This window comes from Prunus dulcis, chromosome 1 (genome assembly GCF_902201215.1).
Source record: "Prunus dulcis chromosome 1, ALMONDv2, whole genome shotgun sequence".
Classification (NCBI taxonomy): Eukaryota; Viridiplantae; Streptophyta; class Magnoliopsida; order Rosales; family Rosaceae; genus Prunus; species Prunus dulcis.
The window spans coordinates 42,138,490-42,155,747 of record NC_047650.1 but is presented as its reverse complement, the minus strand read 5'-3'; the positions used below and the strand labels follow the sequence as shown (position 1 = coordinate 42,155,747).

At 35.6% G+C, this 17,258-nt stretch overlaps 1 protein-coding gene across 1 annotated transcript; it reads left to right on the top strand.

The window, feature by feature from the left end:
* The first annotated feature begins 11,875 nt into the window (after positions 1-11,875).
* LOC117614594 (basic blue protein-like) lies at positions 11,876-13,143 on the top strand. The gene is made up of 2 exons (XM_034343458.1): positions 11,876-12,159; positions 12,755-13,143. The coding sequence occupies exons 1-2, from the start codon at positions 11,979-11,981 to the stop codon at positions 12,952-12,954; spliced, it is 381 nt and encodes a 126-aa protein (XP_034199349.1). The 5' UTR covers positions 11,876-11,978; the 3' UTR covers positions 12,955-13,143.
* The last annotated feature ends 4,115 nt before the right edge of the window (positions 13,144-17,258 follow it).

Sequence of the window (17,258 nt, the reverse complement as noted above, 5' to 3'; positions counted from 1 at the left end):
TCAGTGAAGATTTTCTTCCTTGCAATTGAGGCATACTTGGAGTAAACTTCAAATGGGAAAACGAGGACCTTGTTGCCACTGTGGAGTTAAATGTAAGTTCTCTTCTGAGGAGCTTAAGTACTTGTTGTGTTTTAATTCTTTGGGTGAATTTTTTTTCAACTATGTTCTCTGATTTTTGTCTCATTCAAAATGTGTTTGTGCCTCTCTTTTTGAAATAAGAAAATGTAGCTATGGAAAGAGTGATTAAAAAATAATGCCTGTAACCCCAAAAAATAAAACAAGAAAAAGCTCTAGTCCAGCCGCACCTACCTTGTTATGACTTCATTCCAGTCACTAGCCCTACCTTCAGCATCCCCCCTTCTCGTGGTTAAGGGAGAGAGCTAATGTTTGTTGGGTATTTTAGTTTGACACTACTTCACACCCAAAAGAAGCTACCTCTGAGTTAACATGAACTTATTGTTTGACTATGAAAGATTAAGATGTACATGTTTATACAAAAAGTATGGATGATTAAGCTCAGCTCCAATGGTTCCTTCTAAGCTTGAACTAAGCTTGGGCTTGAGTTGTGTATATGGAAGAAGATGCTTAAGCACAAGCTTGGTTGGACTTGTCTCATTTGTGGATATGAATATGAGCTTAAGCTTGACTTTCAGTAAAAAAAAATAAAATAAAAGAAGTGCTAACGACAAAAGACACTCTTCAGGTTTAGGGTGATTCTCAGTATGGATCATTGGGTATCAATTTTATCAATTTACACCCTTACGTTTGCAACATCGTCCAATTTCATCATTCCGTTAAGTTGACCGTGTGGTCAATCGTTAAATGTTGATATGTCTATTGTGGGACCCACCTATTAACCAACCAGTTTCTTAAAAAATTTATATAAAATGATAAAATAACATAATTTAAAATTTTAAAAAAAAAATTAAAAACCCTAGCCCTAATTGAAGATCTATCGTCGGGAGATTGAAGCCCTTGATCTTAGGCCAGAGTTCGAGGACGGTGTATTGAGGATTGCGGTTGGTGGCAATGGCACTGATTGCGACGATTGAGAAGAAGAGGGAAGTGGATGGAGTTTTGGGCGAAGATGAGGACGACGTCTCTTTCTTGATGTTGCGGTTGAGCAAGGCGTGAGCCAGCTTGAAGACTAGAGATTTGAGCTGGAGGAAGGTTAGGGTTTTGGCGGTGTCGGCGTCGGCGAGGGCAAGGTTGTTGGGGAAGGAGGTGGAGGATTGGAAGAGGAAGGAGGTGAGGGAGAGGTTGGGATCTATGGGGAAGGGGACGGGAGGTCGGGGGAAGGTGTAGGTTTGGGTTTTGGGGTTGAAGGATTTGGGCGCCATGGGTTTTTGGGGGCTGAGAAATTTCGGGAATTGAGTGTTTGTTTCTTGTCTGTGCATTTCAGATTCGACCCCAGCCCCATCCTTCTTTTTCTTAACATTGTCTGCCCAAATGCATCAAATGGCAGTACAACAAGTTTACTTGATTAGGGTTGTCCCATTTGGATGATGATGATGGATGGATGCTCATCTCCTTTCCTCATGCCTTCTTCAAGCATTCAATCAAAGCCTTCATGTGATGTATGATTTTTGCCATTTGGGTTTTTCCGTTTGCTTCAACAGCCTCAAAAGCACCCAACTGCTCGAACCCAGTTGAGGAAATTGGATTCAAGTAATACCCAAATGGGAAATTGGGGAAAATGGAAAAGGAGTTGGAAGTTTCAACATTTTGAAAGCTTGAAGGACCCAAATGGGGAACTGGGTTTCCTAGGCACTCGAGTTTGGGATGGTTGAGATGGCTGTGATGGGAAATGACAGAAGGTGTGGCGATGGAGGGGGTGAACAGGAGAATGGCGATGAAGGGGATGAACAGGGGCTGGGTTTGTTGGGCTAGGAAGGGGATCATATTTTTTTAAGTTTTTTTTTTTAAAAAATTATGTTATTTTATCATTTTATATAAAAATTTTTAGGAACTGGTTGGTTAGTAGGCGGGTCCTGCAATAGACACGTCAACATTTAATGATTGATCACATGGTCAACTTAACGGAAGGATGAAATTGGACGATGTTGCAAACGTAAGGGTGTAAATTGATAAAATTGATATCCTGGGGTCCATATTGAGAATCATCTCAAACCTAAGGGTGTCATTTGTCGTTAGTCCTTAAAAGAAATATGCAAAAGATAATAATACATAAATTATAAAAATTGATATTTAATATTTAACAAACACATATCCAATACTAAATGGTCTTAAGATCGTAGCAAAGACACGTGGACATTTTTTGTTTAAGAAATCTTCAATGACAAACATTATACGGTCAAATGATATCCATCAAGATCGACTCCCAAGATCGAACCAAGTTCGAAGAGGCATGCTCAAGCTAGATACTCGAATGATTCTAGGCAAAGCTTCGCTCAACTCGTGTTTGGAACTAACCCTTCCCTGTATATATTTGTTTTTGGAATGAGGCTCAACTTAAACTCCTCTTGTTAAGAAGACTGGCTAATTTACCCTAACCTAGGGTATTGTGGTTGTTGTGCCAAGTCAAGTGGTACATTGACTGGAGTCAGGAGCTAGTGCCCTTCCTAGCTATAGCTAGAATAGAAAATCTACCTCCAATATATTTCTGCATCTCCTATTGAAAATTTCCCAAATGTTGGACCTTCAAAATCATATGCACATTGAAAGATTCCATGAGAAGAAAAAGGAACGGAGTGAGATGGTAAAGTGTTAGCTCACTCTCTCTTAATTTTTAATTTTTAATTATTTATAAAAGAGGGGTAGTATTTTATTGATAAGATAAACAAAAACGAGTACCAAGCGACTAAGGTGCCGAATATGGATACAACTTCTCCAGTGACCAAACGCAGCAATAAGTTGAATTGATTTGGAGAAAATACGCACAACCTAAAAAAATGATTAAAATCCTCAAATCAGCAACCAGAAGCACATATACTAAAACCTGCAATAAAGATTTATCGCGCAACTGAAGAACGACAAATCCGTATAGAAAGCCAAATGCCAAAATGAAATAAAATATCCCAAACAAAAAACAAACCACATCAAACTCATAAAGAGTTCATGAGAATTATTATAATGAAACAAACTAAGAAACAAGACCATCCCTCCACATCCTCTCGGGCAACTCAAAGAGAGCCATAACGCCATACCAGCTAAACCCATAGTGTTGCACTGGCTAAACCTAAACCCAACGCAACTCGACATCATCCCCGCTTCGTAGCTCCAAAATTATATTTAAGGCTAATAGTTGTAGCCAAGTCCTTACATGCGTGGGTCAAAAGAGGCAACTATATCATGACGATGACAAAGTTTCACAGCGACTGCTTCTACATCACAAATCAAAACAAAACAAAAAACAAAGAATCCAAAGGGAAAAAGGAAGGGAAGAAGAGGAAATGGGATGGAGTACGAAGGGTTGCAGCTAAAGGGCGACGGCTAGGGATTTTTCTTTAGAGTTTTCTCATAGAGCAGTGATTAGGTTTTCTCAAAAAAGTTTACTCTCTCACTCTAAAATTGAAAGATAATGAGGAAATGAGAGATGGGAGACTTTCATACACAAAACTTCTTTGTTCACGCGAAGAGAAGGGACCATGAAGGAAGTTGAAGTTCCACCCCAAAACCAATTGGCAATGGGGGGAGTAGCCCAACTCCTTATAAATCCACACTAGTTCCCTTAACATTTCAATGTTACTCTCAACAAGCTACAGCCTTACTTCTCTGATATAATTGGGCACTTTTCAAGTTCCATTGTTTATTCTCCAAATTCAAACAGAGTCCATGCACTTGCTGCATATATACAGATCAATGAATGTTGTCTTTAGAAATTGTTCATGTTCTTTAGCCTTTAATTATAATAATCAAGGGCATCACTTTTGAGGATTGGGTGGGCCTCCCTCAATCTTATTTACGAATTAATAAATAAAAAGAAGCTTATGAGATGCAATCTTATTTTATAAAATAAAATAGAGATTCTCTCTTTTCTCTCTAAGTGGATGACAAGGGGAGGGAGGGGCAAGTTGCTACTAGGTCTAAAAATGGACTCATATACATCATTGTAAAAAATCCTAGGTAGCCTTCTAACCTCCACAATTCATTGCCTTCGAGATTTTACAAATGTATCTATCCACTAGTTCTAGATATTACATTACTTATCACATGTGTTTGACATTGTGAAATTCAAAAATTGAGTCATCCATCTAATTTCGACATTTATAGAACTAGATTAAGTATTAATTGTATTAATTATTTGACTTATGGTCATACTAATTAATCATGATTAACTAATAGTCATGCTTGGATTCTTACCACTCATGGTTCCTCTTATGAATAGTGAGTACAATATATAATAATCTCTCTCTCTCTCTCTCTCTCTCTCTCTCTCTCTCTCTCTCTCTCTCTCTCTCATATTTCTTATGAACAGATACCCCGCTTTGGCGAAATGGACCACATGAAAAACCAGTTCTGTGTAATGCTTGTGGATCAAGGTACAGGATGAGGGGAACTCTGGAAAACTATACTCCCAAGCATGTGCACTACCTTCAAAGGAATAGGAGTAGGCCAAACAATGTACATCATGTTGCAGTTCCTACTGAGAATAATTTGACAATCGAAGATGATGTGATCGATTTGACCAATGTTGAAGATGATGATGGCAGCTCTTCAAAGCACAATGCCGATATAGAGAATCAAATTCAAGGTTACCCATCACCCTCTCAACTTTTTGGAAATTATATAAGCTTCAACTTTTTTAATTTGTAAATTTTCCCTACCAAAATGGTAGGATGTCAATACCTTACAACTTATCCTTTCTAATCTCAACGAATAAAAAATTATTCCACCATACCTTCATTTCTTACTTCAACATACCTTGAAGCTATCCAATGTAATCAAATTCTATGTGGAAAAAAAAAAAACTGCGAGATCATTAAAATACAATCTAAAAGTTAAAACATTGACACGTGTATACGAGTAGAAAGTAGATAAAAAGACAAAAAAAAACTTTGTCACGCGACTTTAACTAGCACCACTATATTAAAACTCAAATAAATCTTAACAGAGAAAATCTGAGTAAAGGATTGGGGTCCTTACAAAATATAATAGCAAAGTGTTTGTTGGTCTTGAAGTTTATATGTACATGGGAAATGTTATCATGTGGCTGAAAAATGAAAGTATTACATATATCTCATCAAACAGTTTAGCATATTATAATGTAAGACCTTGAATTTGGGCCATTGGTTAGGTGAACTATAGTCTCAAATCTACGGTCCAAATTTGCTAGAGAAGGTTTCCATATACTCTTCTGTATTGGAAAATAAAATAGGTATTTTCCAAATTTGCAGGTGATGATGCAGAACCACACATCTTCAAATCTCATATTCCATCAAAGAAGAGGTCAGAAGTGCCTATATCAGCAATTGAAAGCCTTAGGAGGGACCTCTTGAATGTGCTAAACTCTGTGGAGTTTTCCAACCCATCTGAATCGGCAGAGGATGTGCTCATCTATAATAATGCAAACAACCATCCATCTATAGCTGTTCATGAAATAGGGCTTGGAGCCATTCTTCTCAAACCACCAACTTCTCCTGCAGAGGAGACATCAGAGCCAGTGGACAAGGCTCCTGATCAGGAAGCTGCTACAAGAAACTCATCTAGGTAAACTACAACAGCTCCTTTTTTTCTCTTTCAGTTTTTTCCTTCTTCTCTTGTTCTTTTATTCTGGATTTGAACTGCAATGATATATTGTGATGAGAAGTGACAAATAAAAGCATATGAAGAAGAAAAAAAAACAAATGCCAACTTCAATATTGTGTTTCTCTCTTTCTATATAGATGTAATATAAAGATATTAAACTGGATTGGCACATGCTCTGGTGCATGTCAAACGTTTTTCTTTTAGGAATTATGTTGTTTTCTCTATTAAGAAATGTATTCAATGAGATTCGAACTCAAGATCTCCTTTAATATAGTGGAGACTAGATATTACTAGAGCACATGATCATTATTAGCACGTGACATTGTTTCGTTTTTATTTTTTTTCTTTTAATTTTAACATGTTGTTAGTTGTTCTAGTTTACCTTCTTGTATTAAATTTTTTGGTTATCATTTTTTTTTTTAATACAAACAATGTAGGGGGAGGGTGTAGTTTCTCACACACTATCAAAGATGTCATGTAGTTCTAACCTGAGATCATTGGTCTGCAAGTCAAAATTCTTTTCCACTAACTAGATCCCGTTGGCTTTAGTTATTGGCATTTTAATTAGCATAGAGCATCTATTTTCTTATTTGTCAGGATTTCTCAAAATTTAACAAAAAAAACCACATAGAACTACCATGGTCTTATCCATATGATTAATGTAAGACCAACATTTGTGGGATGTGAGCTTGTATGACTTTAGCAGTTGAAAGCCTCTAGACTCTATTTGGTACTAAATAAGGAGTAATTATAGTGTGGTATTAGACTACCGCTACATATATAACTCGTTCACGTAGTATAATAGATATTTATTAATATTATACTCTAAAAGTGATAAATATTAACCATATCATTCACTTATACCCGTGAATGGATAATGTGACCGTACATACCCTATCATACAGTACTTTCTAAAAAAATAAGTGATCTGTAGTTATTGCTTACTTTTCTGTTTTAACTCGATTAAAAATTAGATAAGGGACATAACTTCAAGTAAGAAAGTTAAAGAGTTGTTCCAAATTTTAGAACTATACTGGCTGCCGGGATTCAAATAACTCAAAAAGAAAAGGGTGCTTGTATTTCTTTTTCCACTCAGATGGTTTATTTTCTTGTAAGATATAATAGATACTTCTTCAATATTTATTCTCTCTATGACTAGTGCACTTGAAATTCAGGAAAAAGAAAATAAATTAGTGGGATATATAGTCAAATTTATAGAATTGTTTTATTTTCCTGTAAATCTGTTTTATTTTCCGGTTATTAAAAAGTTTATTTCTTAAATTCTTATTTACAGTGACAAGGAGACAGTAAATAAGTAATTGGGTCCAGTATGCAGCATTGGGAAGTCTCACGAAGCTACTTGCTTGTGTGGTGGGCAGAGACAATAACGACCGCAACATATGTGATGCATATGGATATTAGGTCATGTCATTAAGTTTTCGAACTATCTAGAGATTTTGGTTTTAGTATATATGACTTGCATTTGTTAATAATTCTGGGAATAACTATGTTGTTATTGGAGAGATAAGAGGTCATTGGAGCAGTGCTCGTATGCTTTTTGTTTATTTATATTTATTTCTTTTGGTGCTGAGGCAGAGCTGAAGCCCAAAATAAACAAGTCAGCTAAAGGAGAGCAGGCACTGGCTTGCCAAAATGCATATAATGAAGGCCCCACGTTGCCCATATGGTCTCCAACAATAGAGAGATTGTAATGACGGGTTGCAACGAGGGGTTCTAATGAGGAGGTCAATCAGAGAGAGAGAGAGAGAGAGAGAGAGAGAGAGAGAGAGAGAGAGAAGTAGGGATAAAGAAAAAAAGAAACTGACATCTTCATCTCAGCAGCACAATGGCCATGAAAGCCACAGATGAAGTAGTTTTGTCCGTGTTGAAGTTGGATTTCATCATTTCCTGATGAGAAAACTTGGTCGCCTATTGTGCATGTGGTGTGGTATAACCATTTTCATCTACCACCGCTACATTGTGGTGTCCATTATGTTGTATTTGAACACTGCAAATAAAATAGTTTTCTAGATTGATCATTGACATATTAGACTCCAATTAAACATCGTACGAGTTCAGAAAAATTTCATCCTCTCCTACCAAATTAAGGTACCTTTGTCATAATTTTCCCAATCCTCCAATTTTCATTTCTAAATTTTGAGGTATCATAAATTTTGGTTTATATGATTAATAAGTGTTCTTATTGACCTTACTAATAGTTTTATCAATTGTTGGTGTGAACAGTAATATTGAATGAAATTGAGTTACTTGGGGCTAAGTATAGCAAGATTTTGTACAGTGATGTACTTTTTTTTTGAATGACACCAACAAAAAAATAATAATAATCCATTACCACCTGACCTTAAAGAAGATTTTTCGTTTAGATTTGTTTATAAAATATAGGTTCCTAACTCTCTTATAATGTGATTTTTCACATGGTGCGAGAGATGGACACAAATAGACAAAAAATACTCTTAGTGGATCCACTAGCTAGATTTTTGGCCAATTTGAACCTTCTAATTCTTTTTTTTTCTTTTTTTCTTTTTTTTCATATTTTGTTTGTTGATGAATAGGGGTTAAGAGGGAGAGCCAAGTCATGCCTTGTAGAGATAATGCCAACAACTTTTTTTTTTTTTTTAGTACAAGCAATAGTTTATACTAGAGAGAAGGGGGGAAATGGACATTTTTAAAGAACTTTGTACTTAATTTCATGTATCAAAATAGAAAATTCTTTTGATAAAATCTAATTTCTCTTTAAACTATTTATTTTATATTCCTTTTTTAATTTTTTACTTTTTTTATGTCAGTTGTGTAATGAGCCCACAAACATTTTACATATTAATAAATGAAGTTATTATGGATTGCAACGGGGGCATTAGAATGGTTATATGGTTCGCATTGTTAAATATATGAACTAAAGCCCAAGCTTTACTTTGTTGAGAACAAATTGTTGGGGGCAAGGCCATCTCAGGCCTAAACTACCTCAGAACAAATTGTTGGGGGCAAGGCCATCTCAGGCCTAAACTACCTCAGTCCTTGTATACACACACTATGATGTCGTGCATATTTGAACTTGAGATCTCTGATTTGCAAGTTAAGACTCTTTTTTACTAGACTTGACCCGTTGACAATGACGACCACCTAATTGAGTAGTTATGTGATGGTTTATGTTTGTATGTCTGATAAGATGGCCAGCTATTAAATATTTATTTTTTATTTTTTAATGATCTTTCCATTTTTTTAAGGAAAAAACAAGTTTAGCCTACACGCATATCCTCCCTCTTCTTCTCCCACCAACTCCATCATCGGACCAAGATTAGATAAACAAAAAAAAGAAGAGGCAAATTTTCCTTCAAGTGCGGGGGCCATTGGATATATGATGGCGGAAAATTTGCTGAATTTGTGTAAAAAAGTCCAAGAAGTTGACAGTTTGGTCATGGTGGGTTTGTTGGCACAATAACGTAAACTTGAATTTTGAGAACAGAAAGAGGTGTACATAATACAATTGGAATTGCTTTCAAAAGACCATAGGTATTCGATCCTAAAAAAAAAAGGCATGGGTTATGTGCTATCATTACTCTAAGTGCCAAAGTATACGCTTAGCATGATAGTGTGTGTGTGCGCTTCGAGATATAGTGTCGATGTCCGGAGTGGTAGTATACCAGACTCAAAGTTTTGTTCTTCAAGTGGTAATGTGCTACTTTGAAGACTAGAACTAACACTCCGAAAGGTAATATACTAATTAAACAAATGTGAAAGTGCAGTCGCTATTGGACAGAAAGCTACTTATTTCGCGAAAGAAGAATAAAGAGAACTAGGTATAATGCTAATCTAGAAATATCGTACGTAACTCCATTGTTTTATTGCATCATAATTTTATATGATTTTTTAACGTCGAGTTCTGGATTTATAAGATTTATTAAAATATGTTGGTTTTCTTTTCTTTTGGATGAGATCTATCAACATTTTATGACCTGCCTATAATCGAGCTAGGGCACGAATTCTTTTTGCAGTGCAGTTTTTTTTAACACAAATCTAGGTTCTCACCAATTATCACCAAAATTTTGTTCTTTAGTCATTGTATTAGGGAGATTATAAAGTCCTTATTTGTCTTTAGGCATAGAAAAGAACAAATATTGAGTTAGCTTTCCACTCAATTCACAATCGTTTGGTTAAAGTTCGATTACTTGACGCATAAGTTATTTTCATTTATATTCAGTCTATTAAGGGTTTACACCAACATCTCCAAGGGTACAAGCAAACGAAGTAGGCAAAAGTGTACTATATAGACTGATGTGGCATGTTGCCTATTCAATTGCCTCTTGGAAAAAATTGTTCACTCCAATGAACTAGGCAAATGAACTAGTAGGCAATGCAATATTATATTATCTATTTTCATCTTTTACATTTATCTCTTTTCACCCACCACAAAAAGCAAAAGAAAATTATATTTTATAATAATAAAAATATGTGGGGCTCAATACATCTCTTCACTTTAAAATAGGCAATATTACTTTGTTGAGGATAATGTGTATATTTTGCCTATCCATTTGTCTCTTCTCTTAGAGTATGAAAATGTTAATTTGGCAAAACAAATGAGATTTTCTTACTGTTTTGCCTTTTCCCCTGAAGAAGCTCTAGTGGCAAGCTTACAATGAGCACGATGCTCTTAGTTTATTTAAGAGGCTGCGATATTTTGAGGGTATAAACAATAATATTTCTACACAGACAAGACTACTTATTGTTTATGCTGGAATTAGTCATTTCTACCTAGAAGAGCCTGCAAAAATGGTTAACTTTTATGTAGAAAAATGAAAAGAGTCAAGCTGTGTTGTTTGTTTCTTTTCTGCCCAAACAGGCTCGTCTTAATTATTTTTGGCGTGGGTGATGACTTCAAGACCCGTCTCAAGAGGCCAAGTGGGTGTGGAGGTCAAGGGGCAGGGCTTGGGTGCATCGACAACTTCTGTGGCATTATAGGCCGAACCGCATCATGACTTTTGCAACCACATCCTGACACACCACCACACCCCCATCCCATGCCTTTTGGTGGTTGTGTGCGGACATAAAGAGAAAATTAGGAAAAACACATTGACAACTGCATATTTTATGTAGAAACACATAGAGGGATTGGAGAGAAAAAAACCCTCCTTAGAGCATTTACACTGGGGGTATATATAAGGGTGTATGTTAAATATACACTTCTTGTCATCAGAATCGTTTCCAATGAGGAGATGTAAAGAGATGTAAATATACATTATCACCATAGGGATGTAAAATAAAATATATATTTATATTTATTTTTACATCCTTTGCAGGCGGGACTCACCTGAGAAAAAAGAAGAAAAATAAAGAAAAGTCATCATAAAAGTCTGGGACCCACGGCTATAGTAATTGCTGGAAAAAAAATTCACATGTTGTTTGCTCATTTGTGGTTTTCATGCTCCCCCAATGTTTTTGCATGAAATCATATCTTCTCTGAATTTAAATATTTTTAGGTCTATTTGTTTGAAAAATTAAAATTAACCTAATAAAAAAAATTAATTTTATAAAGTAAACATAAAATACAAATTTAACACAAAAACGAATTAAGACAAACAAAACAATTATATATTAGATTTACATCTTTTTTCATTTGAGCGAAAAACGTATTTACACCCCCCGAAAGTGTAAAGGGGATGTAAAAGTGGCTTTACACCCCCGAATTTACACCCCCTCATTGTGGATGCTTTTAGTCACTTGTTATTTTCTAAGTGATTGGTTCTTAATGTGTTACTATTTTTATACTTAAAAGCACGCTATGGTTTTTTTTCTCTTCCAAAATATTGGACTTGAAGAAATAGCGGATTCATAATTTAAAAATCGATTGGACAAAACTTACATACTAGACAAGAAATGAAACTTGGGTGTGCAGAGAGCAAGTGTATAGGCTTCCTTTGATTTATTTTTTTAAATTTTTGGCTGAGTGATATCAAATGTAGCTTTTTTTTGGAAAAATTTGAGTTGGGGCAGTAGCTATCTAAGTCTGCCCCATGCATAGAACCGCCACTGATTTGAAGGGTTTTTCTCTAAAATATAAAGTTATAATGGATCTATATGTCAAAAACTGGGTCCTACGACTCCCACTACCACCCTCATTAAAAAGGCCACACCCCTCATCCTTATCAGTCACAACTTAACCCCTCTCTCTCTCTCTCTCTCTCTCTCTCTCTCTCTCTGTTGTTGTTGTTGTTATTGGACTTCAAGTTTACTAAACGGTGCCGTTTGAGATCATGGGTCAGGGTAGAGGCAGTGCAGGGGTTGGTGTGGTTTTGGTGATGTGCCTGAGTTTGCTGCTGCTCCAATGTGAATGGGCTGAAGCCAGAAGCTACACTGTTGGGGATGCAGGTGGTTGGACGTTTAACGTTGCTGGGTGGCCTAAGGGGAAGTCATTTAGAGCCGGTGACGTGCTTGGTTAGTATATACAAACTAAAAGCATATATATTATTTTCTTCTTCTGCTTAGTAAATTATATACAACATTGAAGGAAGATTATTTGATTGATAATTAGTATAGGAAAATTCATGAAGTTGGGTCCTTTGTTCAAGTTCTTTTTCCTTTTAATTTGGACTGATTTAGAGACTGAATTCTTTTCACCAGGAAAAGTACTTCTGAGCAGAAGCCTAGTAAGCCCATGTTCGGCTAATCATCGGTAACTCAAGTAATTAAAAATATAAAAGTAATTTGTAACTCGAGTGGTTAAAAATTTAAAAATAATTTATAACTCAAGCGATTAAAAAAATAAAATAAATTGAAACTCAAGTGGTTTAAGAGGTTTTTATGCTGCAACCAAACTCTGTTTCTTCCTCCCTTAGGAAAGGAAAAGACCAAAATGCTTCACAAGATACAAAGTAGATCGTAAAAACTGGCATGAGTTTGAGAGGACTTGGATTTTCTTAATTGTCTAAAGTCAAATAAATTTTTTAACTAAACCTTTGAATTAGCTTGTACTTTAGCATATAATCTTGATTAATCTTAGTACCCTGACCTCTTGCATATTTGATTATAGTTTTCAACTACGCGTCTTCTGCTCACAATGTGGTGGTTGTGAACAAGGCTGGGTATCAGACATGTAGCCCTCCAAGAGCTGCCAAAGTCTTTCAGACTGGAAAAGATCAGATCAAGCTTGCTAAAGGACAGAACTTCTTCATTTGCAATTTCCCAGGCCACTGCCAATCTGGCATGAAAATTGCCATCACTGCAGCCTAGGCTGATCTCATATATATTTAATTATATATAATATAATCGCTATATACCCAGTATACTCTATATAGCTGGATGTATTGTAAGTTTCACTACTACTTTGTGATGAAGAAATAATAGGTCATTGGTATTGCTGTTGGCATGCAAACTAGTGGTCTATGGTTTGATACTTATAATATTGTGCGTGTGTGAGAATACCCTCTTTTTTTTATTTTTTTAACAAAAGAAAGAATAGTTTGATACTCACTCAAAGGGGAAAAAAGTCTCTTTTGTGGCCCATATAAGTAATGTCATAAATAAAATACGAATGAAAAGGAAAAAGAAAGAAAGTGGTATGTACGATTAAAAGTTTTCTCATTAGAACACACTAGAAGAATTCCTAAGTGAACAGGTCTAGGAAAATAATATTGAGGTATAGTACTCATTTAATCTCTACTTTAAAGTTTAGGTCTTGCAAAATGCATATGGTATTGCATGAATTAAACAAATTTTATTCCATTAGGTTTACAGAAACCTAAAAAATTATCTCTGGTAGAAAGAGACTTCTAAAGGAAAAGACGCATTGTCTCTATAGAATAATTAACCAACCATGTTCTAAGTAGGTAGAGAGAGAGAGAGAGAGAGAGAGAGAGAGAGAGAGGTTTGGCAATAATAAAAATCAAAAGCTGATTTTATTGTCACTTATTATAAAAAAAATTACTGCAAGTAAACACCAAGGTAGGTCAATTTGATCATGTGGCAGTTACTGCCATCTCCATCCCGGCAGCACAGTGACCAGGAAACCCACAGATGAATTAGTTTTGTCCATGTTGAATTGAAGTTTGATTTCATCATTTCCTGATGAGAACTTGGTCGCCTATTGTGCATGTTGTGTAACCATTTTCATCTACCACCACCACATTGTGCTGTCCATATTGTATTTGAACACTGCAAATAAAATGTCATTATAACAAGATCATTAATGTGTTTTAGCTCTTAAGTACTAAACAAGATATCTTTCACTTTTTTTGAAAATTAACAATAATTGTATTCAATAATTAGACACAGAGACTACCATTGGATTAATATCCAATGGTGGGTGACCACAATCTCTTGAACTCCTGTGGTCCAAGAGATCAAGACTGCAGAGACTAAATACCTATGAAGGATTAATACAAAGATGAATATTTTTCCCTTTTATCCCGTCTTTTAACAAAAATAAATAAAAATACAAGACGTTCCTTTTAAAATTTGGAGATCATGCTCTCGAAAATAATGCTAAGATGTGTTGGCATGGGGTCTCTTTCTCTTTGCTTTTTTATCATCAGATATCTTCATAGATCTTCCCTAGAAAAAAGAAAATTCAAGCCAATAATTAATTATTTGATTGAACAGGCCAAAGAAATTTGAATTCATGACCTCCTCCAAAGTGAATTCTAAGTGTTACTAAACGAATTGATATATTAGACTCCAATTAAAAATCGTACGAGTTAACAAAAATTTCACCCTCCTAACAAAATATGGCAATACCTTGTCATAGTTTTCTCAATCCTCAAATTTTCATTTCTATATTTTGAGGAATCATAACTTTCATCCTACAATTTTCTTTTTCTTTTTCCCTTTTTCTGCAATGTGTTTTTTCGGAAAATATTCGTTAAGATCTATCAAAACCCACGAATATGAAAATATTTCAGAAAACAAAGGGAAAATAAAAATTGACATAATTCAACAACTTTATACTTCAAAGTTAGACATGATTCAACATAAAAGTTGGCCAATTTAAGACTTACCCAATGTATCGTGAGTGTGGAATTTCTTGCCAGTAGGCCAGTCATGGACTTTAAAGTTCCAACCATCATCACCTCCAATGGTGTAGTTGGTCGCATCACTAATCTCACAACAAGACAACAATAACGTTGTGGCAACAATTGCACTGCCTCTAGCTTGGCCCATTTTGAGTTCTAGACCTTTTATAGGATTTGAACATGCCTTCAACATTCTGGGTGTTTAAAGTTTTACCATTTTATGGAGATATACATTTTCTTTAATTCCAATTCTAAATAGAAACACATTTTTATTATGAAAGGTAAAACTTCAAATGTTGAAAACCAGTCATTAGTTTGAATTTGTTATCTGGGTTCAAAATTGTCCACCTTCATTCCATCTGTTTAGGCGTAATATAAACTCAGGTTCAAACATGTTTCAATTTGAGGAAACAATGTAGGCTAATACATGTTTAAGAAGCCCTTCAGTGGACGTTTTCTTGGATTCTGTGAAGCTAATTGGCATTGGTTTTATACAATTGGTGATGCATGGTTCATTGGAGGTAATGTCATTGCCAAAAGGCCCTGTATCTAATGTATTAATAGCCTGAACTCAGTATTATTTTTGGTTTTTTAATGGGTTATCTCTATAATAGGTATTTGGATGACCATTACAAATATATCCTGACTTAGATTTTCCATTATATTGGGTGAATATTACTGCTTGACTGAGATTGCATGTTTCAATTTGATGGACAATTAATGGTTGGAAATGAGATTGCATATTTTATATTTAGCAAGCTTCTGCTTGGAACAAGCAATTTTATACTCTGAAATTCAACATTCCTTGATCCACAAAATGTTGGTGCATCTTGTATAAAAAAAAAAATGTTGGTGCATCCTTATTTTTATTGTTGTATTTATGGGTTTAACCTGATTATTTCTTATAAATAAAATTCATTTTTTATTCTTACTCAAAGGGCTAATACCTGGAAATCATTAGAATTGGAGGTATTGGAAAGAATTTAAATTCTCATTCTCCAATATCACTTGTATACATAAAATAATTAAAGAAATAAATCTAGCCCAATGGGCTAAAGTGGCATTTTAGCCCAAAACCTTAAAATAATATGACAAAATTGTATATTTAAAGAGTATAGCCGCCGCTCGTCTATACTCTTATTGCCAACAGCCCCTCTCTCTCTCTCAACTCAAGCTTCGTTTTTTTTTCTTCTTTCGTTTCGGCTGCTGCGTTGATTGGATTGGATTGGACTCTCTCTATGAAAATCATCAAATGTCATTCAGCTATTGAAATCTCCACTAAGATAACAACTCTGATGCTATAAAATCTTAAAATCCTTAGAAGAAACTCTCTGATAATCGTTTTCCATGTAAACAAACAAAAACAAAATTGCAAAATCAGAAACATACGTAAATTGGACGCCATGGTAGCCACGGATAGAGACTCGAATTCGTAGTTAGACGGCCTAGGAGGATCTAGGCGGCGCCTAGGCGGTCTGGGAGGATCTGGGCTGCCCCTAGGCGGTCTGGGCGGATCTAGGCGGAGCCTAGGAGGCCTGGTCTGGTCTAGGCGGGTCTGGGAGCCAGGGCGGGTGGTGTCCTCTTTTTTTTTTTTTTTTTTACCTTTTCCAAATGAAGACAGCGGGAGACTCGGCCGTGACTTCGTCTCTGCCTTGTATTCTCTACGATACTTCAGAATCAGAGATGGGCTTATTGTCTATCAGTCGCTCTAGATTCTTCCTTCTTAAAACTAGTTTGACCTGTGAATAAGGATATTAATCTCCCCTTTTAATTAGTGTGTGTTTACTCTCGCCAACATTTGGTCTGAACTGGGTTTGTGTAAAATTACATGCAAAATAAAGAGAGGAAGAAAAGGAAGAAGAAAAATGTACCAATTACTTTGCAGCTAATAAGAAGTTTCCTCGTCTCTGCAACTGCAACTTGGTTGGAGTAAAAGGTCTTCAGAATCATCAGGACCTTACGTGTCAGCAGAAGAAACGAGTAATGGAGTCACCAACATAACGTGGAACCTTCATGTAATAGATATCTCACCATCTGAAACCTTACCTGTCAGGCTGTCACCTGAGAAGAAAAAGACAGAAAACGCATGCCATATATATGCAACATTCCGCCATTTTCTCCCCTCAACTCTATTTATTTTAAACCCGAATATGTAGCCTTCAATCCAGTTCTCTCCATTTGCTTATTGCACGTAATATTTTCCAAGTTGAGAAATAGAGTGTTATGAAATGATGAAAGAAAGCATGCTGCAATTGAAGTCCTTGAATCACATCTCATTGGTGTGCAGATCGGTTGAGAAATCCCTTGATTTCTACCAGAGTGTTCTTGGGTTCTTCCCAATTAGGAGGCCTGGCCCTTTGACTTTAATGGTGCATGGTATAATTCTTAAAAACTTGGAAAACCAACAACAACCACCCTTCATTTTTATTGAATTGGTTTACTCTGTTTTTGAAACATTATAGAGACTGAGAAACGAACACGAAGCTTGCACTCGTAGTCCAATCTTCAAAATTCAAATACTCGGTC